Raw genomic sequence first — 9,390 nt, forward strand, 5'->3', positions numbered from 1 at the left:
GAGAAACCGTATGGGCCTGATAGTACCATGCCCGGTATACAATCTCTAGGATATTAGATGAATGAGGAACTATAGGTACATGATAACTGAGGACAAATAGGTCCAAAGGATTAGATTCATATGTATCGTCTAGGGACTACGGTGTAGTGGCCTAGTACGTCCGTAGTTGATGAATCGAGTAAATTATTATGGAGATAATAATTCACTGAGCTAGAAGGAGTTCTGACATATATGACTCATGGCTAGCTCGATATTGGGCCTAGAGGGTCACACACATATGGTAGGTATTGTGATGAGTAGAGGTTCGGATATGAGGTATCCGTTGGAACCCTTATCTTATTGAATATCCATTAAGCCCCTGAATTATTGGATCATATAGATGAGATCCAATAAGAGCTAATAAGAGATTATTGGATAAAAACTCACTAATCTAATAGGCTTGGGTAATTGGATAGAGATCCAATACCCATTAAGGTAGGATTCATTAAAGTTAAGTTGACAATGGGCTTTATAAATAAGAGAGAGTCAAAAGATCATAGGTTAGACTTTTTTGTTATCACCTCTCATTCTCTTCTTCCCTTCTCCTCCTCAACCAATAGGTGTGGAGATTTGGGCAGTGATTTGAGGAGCATCTTCGTAGCCCTTGTCGTGTAGATCACCGCTAGAGAGGATGACGCTTGACCTATTCATCCTCTCCCACATATCTACAAGAATTCAGGAATATACAATCTCCCTATGTAACATAATTATCTCACACTTGGTTTTCAATTTCGTGGGTTTTTGCGTATCAATTTTCGCATGACGATGAATACCTTTTGGGAAATTTAGGATTTTTATTTTATGTTTTTTCGCTATGCATATGATATCACCCCTATATTTCCCTACATGATATTGTTGTAAACACATAAACTTAAACCACTACACATGCATATCAAGTCTAAAATTTACATACACCAAATATATCCACAGGTCGTCATTTATATCTACCCTAGCATGACTATACATCTTTTCACCTCCTAAAGACACCATAGTAATGAACTACTAGTGTATTTACCTATAAAATAGGGTCTAAAATGAGTGATAACTCAATAAATATAAAATTTTAATTTAATATATTAAGGTGAATATATATCATATCATATTTGTAACATTTTAAAGTTACATGCATTAAATATTTCATTATGAACATACTTTCTTTATAGCCTCTTTAGCAATGAGTAACCTTGCAACATGAAGGATGCATAATCAAAAGATAAAACTTTATTTTATGCGTAGGTCATAGAACATATAATATGCAATTATTATATGTCCATGACCTTCTATATCATATATCGGTACGTGTATTCTCACACGGCACGTTCAATATACAAATGCATAAAGTATTTCATAATATGATCAATGTATAATAAAAAGTAAACTTTTGATTTAAAGTAAATTAGAATACACATATATAAGAATAGTTTATAAAATATGATATAGAAAATTATAATACATCAATGAACTTTTATATTATATTTAATCATAGATACATGCACTCCCATACATCATGTATACAAATGCATAAAACTTTTTATGACATATGTATCATAATATGATAGATACATAAGAATGAGGTAAAATTTTGCTTTCAAATAAATCATAACGCTCCCATTTAAGTAAATTCATAGTGCAAGTAACGAGGAATTATAATTCGTTCATGAACTTTAGCATCACATTTTATAACATATATAAATATTCTCGTATTGCATGTCATGATATATACGTACACTCTTATATCATACATTATAATATATACATACACTATCGTACCATATATCATAATATATACGTGTATCACGTATCATATCATATCCATGCATTCTCACATCGCACGTAATTATATCGCATATTATAATATGTACATGCACTCTCATATGCATGTGATAACATATATGTGTACTCTCATACCGCACATTATGATATAGATTTATGTATTTCAATCAATTTCAATTCAATTTATATAAATCTATTGTTATACAATGCATACATTAACATAATATGCTTAGAACTATCTCATGATAATCATCTTATTCATATACATTAACATCATATATAAAATTCATATACATCATATCATATGTATGGGAGGATTCTAACTCATCGAGGTTTGGCCAACTTGACCTTGTGAAGTTTCCTTGAGATATGATTTGCCCTCCTAACGCTAATTTGTTATAGTAGATTTTGGTTATCAAACTTAGAGGTCGAATCGGATCTAACCTTATCCTTCTCCTAGCTAACCTCAAGTAATGTCCAAACCCTACAAAACTGGATGCCCAACAAATGCCCCTCTAAAATTCTAATCAGACAGGTTGGTTAATAAGGATCAATGTGTCAAAATATACTTGGGGGCTCCTTTTTATAATGGTCATTTGCAATCATTACATCCGCTCAATACATAGTTCGTACAATAATGGAAGGCGTGGAGTATAACCATAACTATCACCATCTTCATCTTGTTTCGAACCCGAGATTGTTGGGTTTCATCCGCGTGGCACTCATCTAGTGTACTTAGCAGGCCTCATTAACTCATCGATCGTTTCAAGTCCAAGTGGCAATCATGATGGGTAGTTAGTTGATATGTCCTTCAACTGAGGTGTCGCCACATCAACGTAAGTGGTCGATATGTCGACCACATCATCTCTCTCTCTCTCTCTCTCTCTCTCTCTCTCATATATATATATATATATATATATATATATATATATATATATATATATATATATATATATATATATATATATATATATATATCTCGTTGATCCAGCCGCTTAACAAATGATGTGCAGACACGATAATAAGGGGTAAAAGTAACCACTAACTACAAACAATTGGGAGTTCGAAAAACCTTTAATCTGAAAATTTAAGAAAAAATATATATATAAATCATATCATTAGGGTTTAAAATTAAACATTCTCAGATAGAAGGCATCATGATAAATAAAGCGGTAGACTACAGCATCAGGCAAGTGTAAGAACAAGAAGTAACACTTACAATAAGAGTAAATCAAAAAATTTCAACGCTGATCAACATGGGCAGCTGTGAAAAATTTAGGAAGCTAAACATACACCAGTCTCTAATTTATGCCATTAATCTTTACCAAGAGAAGCGTTGGCATGCTTATGCGTTCAATATGACAAGGGAAGAAATATCAAATCCATATGCTAGGGCTGGATAAAAACATCAAAATATCATACCGCAGCAGGGGTACATAATGCAAAATACATCAATCTCTTTTACATAATACTACAACAAACTCAAATAGTATTATTGTGTCACAGTCGAATGAATTAAATTGCATCAGTTGTTTCTTATATAAATTTTGGAGTCAGCAATCCATATGTTCACTAGATTGTTACTAACAGAGACGTGAAGCCAGGTCTATGTCCATATCAAAAGAAAATACAATAGATACATAAAAATAAATATTTTTTTTAAAAAGGATAACTGGACTTTTTGACATCATATCTTTCTGATCATTAGCTTCGGCGATTTGTTCTTTTAAGTTTCACATTCTCTTAGTTTCAATAAAAAGGAACTAACTAAGAAAAACAAGAATTTATACAGGAAAAAAGAAAACACCTGATACATCATCTATTTTCCCTTGGTCAAGGCTTTCCTCAGCCCTTTTAAAATTTTCCCAAACCATATTATGTTCATGATGGCCAGTGCTGATGGTACCACAAAAATTAGGAGGTAGCCAAAGCTACGCATTTGCCTGACCTGCCAGAGGTTTAAAACAAAAAAAATCAAGCTACACCAAATTTAAGTCAATAAAAGCAAAAAAACACATACCTGATCATAATGCAGAAAAATGTGGTAAAACAAGTAGATGAACAATAAAATCCTTGCAACCTATGACAAAGAAAAGATGAACTGTCATCAAGGTTACATAGACATGACATAACGACTTAATGGACTGAGAATGCAAGATCACATCATGAAGAAAAGAAAAAGATTCACATGAAAATTAAAAGAAATGTGTTATGCAGCTAAAATAAAACCGTGTAAATATTTGTTTTGGCAGACTCCTGATGTCTGGGTTTTGGAATGAAGTAGTACGTACAAGGTGATGCAGCATCTGGTGAACAAAAACAATTCGTCAGTGTCATTATGGTTATTTATATTTTAACAGTTTCCCTGATGGTGTAGTACCAACACTGCAACGGCATTAGATCCTTGTTTATGTTCAACATCATTTACAGTGTCTGATAGCAATTTAAGCCCAAAAGCTTTTTTTCATAAATGAGCAACACTAAGTGCTCCTTGTCTCCTTAAGGTGCATGCTTTGCCTCACACCTGTTCCCAGAATCTAATGCACCTTGGGACATAATTGCACCTCTTGGTTCTGCTATAATCTTTTCCCTTGTTTTACTTAGATAGCTCTCTATCTGTAATGTGTTTTTAAGTTTAAATTTTGTTATTTCATCTAAATTTGTGATGCTTCATGAAAGTGATAAGAAGAAGCACATAATTGTTAAAGCATGTTCATAATTCATATAACAGTTATGGTCCCATGGTTACAGAATGAGTACATAAGCACTGCATGTTAATAGTAACAATATCTAATCTAAATGGTACTTCATATTAAATGGGAAAACACATCCCATAGTGGCTGCATAATCTGGAATCAGTGACGAGATGGCTTTAAGAAAAAGCAACAGGTACTGCCATTAGGTCATGTAACAAAAACTAGCTATAAATCAAGAAAGGATTGCTTTTGGGTTTAAAACTAAAAAAAAAATTGTTAATGATTTAGTGTAGCAAATCAAGTCAGACTTCCCACTTACCAGCCATGCCAAGAACACCATGGCGCCATTCACAAGATAGGCTTGAGACCTCTTCATTCCTGCAGTGTCAAGAAACCTTGACAAAGCAGGAAGCTTAAGAATTAGAAATTAGGACTTCCAAATATGTTACAGGCAATTTTTTATTGATTTTGGAACATTTACCATCGCAAATTAATTCCCGGGGTGGTTATCTCAGAGATAAGGACCAAATATGTGTAAAACTGACCTTCCCCAGACAGCATGGTGTAAGCAACAGCAATCACTGAAAGTGTATGGTGGAGAACCTGAAAAAGCTTTCATCATTTATGGAGAACTAGAAAAGTCAAAGATATCACTACAAATTTGGTTAAAATTGGGGCAATTATAAGAATTTAGCAGTAAGTTTCTAACATGAGCAGCGTATATTTCTGAAAAATAAAAGATCATGATCAAACTAAATGTGACAGGATCATGTTCAGTGAAATGAGAAAATGTCACTTTAAAATTTAAAACATGACTTACATACTCCATTCCACCGAGTGAAGGGTATGACCAAGCTATCATAGCAAGGTCTGCAAGAAAATACCCAACAGAGACCTGTGCATGTGACAGTAAATTCACAACAAGCAGATTACTCAGACTGAAATAAAAGATAGATACAGATTCTTATAAAATAATGAAATTTGAAGTTATTACCCCCAACCCAAATGTAGAGAGAGATGAACTTCGGAATGTAATGGGTAGGTTGATTGTATTATCAGAGAAAAGATCGGAGCAGAACACCAAGTAAATTGACATTATTGTTACAAAGATAGCATGGATGCTAGACATACCCCTGCATGTAAATTTTGATATGATACTCATAATCACAGTGAGACAAACAAAAAAGATCTGCATAGAAGTCAACTACAAAATACCGATTATTCCAATCAATCCGTTGGATCTTTGTTAGGGAACTGTAACCCTTGAAGTAAAAAGAACTGATGAACTGGGTAAAATCATATGCCTGTAAAATGAACAAATGGACATCATTATGAATTGTGTATGCTTCACTAGATTCCAATAAAAAAGAAGAAAAAGCACCAGATTTTTATCAGCACATATAAAGATCCCTACACAGAACTCAATAGTGGGAAAAGATCCATGTAGCCAACAAAGACATGGATTTGCAACAAAGTCAGAAGTGAATAACAAAAGTACTCGACACTAACTTGAATGGATGAAGACAGTTTCAGCAAATCACATATTTAATCTCTGTTATAATGTTTGTGAAAAAGAACATAAAAGCCCCCTAGCTGGTGATAAGCATTAATGTCTTAGTAGAAATAAAGAAAGAAGCTGTCCACCAAATTTTGTATTTGAGTGGGCTCAGCAAGCATGACTTTTCTCTCTCTCTTTTCCAATCCTTATCATGCACATTCGAGTATTTTGACATGACACGACCTGTTTTAAAAGCTATCATTTTCCACAAGTTTTACTCGTGGATTTGCTTATGTTTCAAGGTAGTAAACATGTACTAATTGAATTTAACTATTTCAAGTTTTGCTTGAATTTTGACAACTCTTTTCAGACATTTTGGAACACTTTTACATGTTGTACTATAAACTGTGCTCATACAGCAAAAGAAGCTAGATTTAAAGGTATGCAAGTGGAACATGTATAGATATTAGATAGTATACATGTTTCCACTTTTCCAGATTCCAAGTGGATAATTATGAATCATCAATGAATTTTGCAACATTATCTTCATGATAAGAATCATTATCAAACCAAAAACAAAAGGTACTTCTATCATGAACATGCAGCAGTACTTACCATCTTGCAGAGAAAAATGCCACCTAGCACCGAAGTATATGAAATGTATGGATCTGCCAGCAAGTAATTCTTGACTAGTAGCTCTGCCTGATACCTGTAGAACTTTAGTGCCATAACCAGATTCTGGAAAATCTGCAGCCAAACAAGTACCCCGTTAGTGAATTCCTACAAGAGGGAAATGTTGAAGCGAGACAAAGAGTTATAGAACATGATCTTAGAAACCATAGGAACTAAAGAAGAACAGAACAGCCAGATCTCCACAAACCAAAATCCTGATCAGGATAACCTAGTTGCAGACTTATTGCAACTACTACAGTCTATCGAACAAGACATCTGCAACACTAGGGGAGTACAACTATAGCTGAATAGTTCCAGCCAAATCTGGCATCGGTCAGTGGTCATCATACTCAACAGATAGGATTAGCAATATTATCTTTCCTACCAGAAAGTGATTCAGAAGCATAAGGCCTCTCTCCATGGTGAACAGAAGCATAACTCCTCAAGAAGTGTCTTTAGACATGAGGGTCATCAAATTTTCGCAACAAAAAATGGTTTTAGTTCTTCCTTTTGAGCTGGGCCCAAGAAATGTGTAGCAATAGAAACAAGAATAACTGTTGTCAAACAACAGCTGGACTCGCTGTTCTTTTATTTGACATCCAATCTAAATTTGAAAGCAAACTAACTTTGGGAAAGAAAGAGAACGGCCGCAACCAAAGATCTCCAGTGCACCAAGCAAGCAAAATTGGTATAATGAGATTCCTTGGGACCTTTTATAACACACGTTCCATCCGTCCCCTAAAAATACAGCAGAATCACAAGGTTAAGCAATCCACATTCACATGCATAAGAGAGAGAGCAAAAGGCAAGCAATACCATGCACAACAAACACACATACCAAGTGCATCCCACCCACACAAAGCTCTCATCCAAAGTATTAAGTTGGAGAAGGGACCCGATGCAAGTGAATCAATCTGTGTCACACAGTCTCGAAGTGAAGTCAATTCACTTTCGAGCTGTCCACAAAATGAGAGTGAGGCCACCGGTTATACAGGCCATGGCCACTGGGACTTATCTGTCCAGTCACTGCGACGGACACCACCAAAAAGGATAAACAAGGACCAAAAAAAGTGTTGACACCATCAACTTAATAGAAAAGGACAGGCAGAATCAAAGAAGCTAGAACTAAGAAGATCAACGCACTCGATTAAGGTCACATATGATCCTAAGCACCTAGGATACCTGAATTGGACGCATTATTATGATGCAAGTCTGTTTACATTCGATTCCAGAAGCTCAAAGAACCTAAAGAATTGTCCAGAAGCATTCATAATCAATTCTTCTATGTAATCACTCTCAGGTATCGAACCCTAAGTAAGATTCCTTGAACGAACTGATACTGCTCTAGCAATTTGAAACTTCAGCTCCGTCAAAACACTCAAAACCAAATCAAATAAGTTCACAGGCAAAACAGCAAAAGACCAAGACAACGGAGGGGCATTCAACCAGCCGACATGAGGGCTCCTCACGGCGACTGCATCCCCGGCCCAATCCCCACACATCTAACCCACCGATTGCGATAACGAAAGAAGAGCAATATTTCAACAAATGGTGTCATCAAGCGGGATGGGAAGTACCTCGCAGCGGAGCTGGCTCGAGAGAAGTCTTCGGCGGCAGCGGAGAGGAGGAGGAGGAGGAACAACAGATGGGCGTGTGCTGGATCGAGGGATTGTAGCGAGGAATCCCCAAACCGGAAACCAAGAAGAGGACGACGGGAGTCGTGGTTGGCGTGGTGGGCGTCTCCTCCGAGTGCGACTTATTTTTTACCTCTCTCCTGTATGTCCGACTGAATGAGTCGTGAGATGAGTGCTCCAAGAATCGGCCGTTGAGATCGTGAGATTCTTCTTAACGCTATCGGTTTACGTTACTTCAACCCACCTATCTTTGGACTGGGAGATACACGACGGGGTCCACAAAAGACTTACCATGGGATCAGGTAGAGAGTGGTGTAACTAAAACGAGCGGAATCGTAATCTTCACTCGAAATTATTGTGATTATGACGCAGCAGCGATGCTACCTACCCGGTGAAGGCAAGGACAGCGGGAGCCACCTGTGGACCAACCCTTCTCACAGTGGGTAAACACAGACGGGTAGGGAAGACAAGTATGTAAGGTTGTGATCACTGCTGTGGTTATTTTGTCGAACAAGATGGCTTAACTACGTGTCCAATCTCTTTTCTGTTCCCACAAGTGGAGAAACAAAAAAGACTTAGTTGAGATGTATTTATCAGGAAAATAACATTTATTATGATATTTAAGACCTAAAAATAGCATTTTGATTTATATCAATCAATATCATTAAATAATAATAAAAAACATACACCTTTAATTTTGAGATCACCGAGCTCATTGCTTTTCCCAACACCAAAATGCCCTAATTGACAACAGACACCTTTAATTTTTCATATTCCTATCGAAAACTAACTCGATCGAACCGATAAAACTAGTTATTATATTACTGGACAAAAATTATTATAACCATATTCAAAAATATTACGCTGAGTCTTAACCAATTTAAATCAAATCAACCTTAATTATCAATATAATTATAGGTTTTCGGGTTTCGTAAAATACATTTGAAAGTTTTTCGCTGATTTCGGATGATAGCTAACTTGGTATTTGGCATATGTCAAAATAATAATATGATAAATCATCATTCTTCACTTAACTTTAAGACCTTATAATTTTTATGCCCATTAATTGTGATATGTG

At 35.7% G+C, this 9,390-nt stretch overlaps 1 protein-coding gene across 3 annotated transcripts; it reads right to left on the bottom strand.

The window, feature by feature from the left end:
• Nucleotides 1–3,403: 3,403 nt before the first annotated feature.
• On the bottom strand, nucleotides 3,404–8,471 carry LOC103998203 (uncharacterized). 3 transcript variants are annotated; one of them, XM_065166550.1, is made up of 10 exons: nucleotides 8,256–8,471; nucleotides 6,622–6,753; nucleotides 5,724–5,812; nucleotides 5,503–5,641; nucleotides 5,329–5,403; nucleotides 4,990–5,111; nucleotides 4,828–4,903; nucleotides 4,042–4,118; nucleotides 3,833–3,892; nucleotides 3,404–3,760 (listed from the first exon to the last, which is right to left on the bottom strand). In XM_065166550.1, exons 2-10 carry the CDS (start codon nucleotides 6,733–6,735, stop codon nucleotides 3,727–3,729), a joined length of 786 nt encoding a protein of 261 aa, XP_065022622.1. In that variant the 5' UTR covers nucleotides 6,736–6,753; nucleotides 8,256–8,471; the 3' UTR covers nucleotides 3,404–3,726. The 3 variants fall into 3 exon arrangements, with proteins under 3 accessions (XP_065022622.1, XP_009417887.2, XP_009417886.2); XM_009419612.3 differs by lacking the exon at nucleotides 4,042–4,118 and adding an exon at nucleotides 7,305–7,416; XM_009419611.3 differs by lacking the exon at nucleotides 4,042–4,118 and having other exon boundaries at nucleotides 8,256–8,470.
• Nucleotides 8,472–9,390: the final 919 nt, after the last annotated feature.

The sequence above is a fragment of the Musa acuminata genome, chromosome BXJ3-9, assembly GCF_036884655.1.
Source record: "Musa acuminata AAA Group cultivar baxijiao chromosome BXJ3-9, Cavendish_Baxijiao_AAA, whole genome shotgun sequence".
Lineage (NCBI taxonomy): Eukaryota > Viridiplantae > Streptophyta > Magnoliopsida > Zingiberales > Musaceae > Musa > Musa acuminata.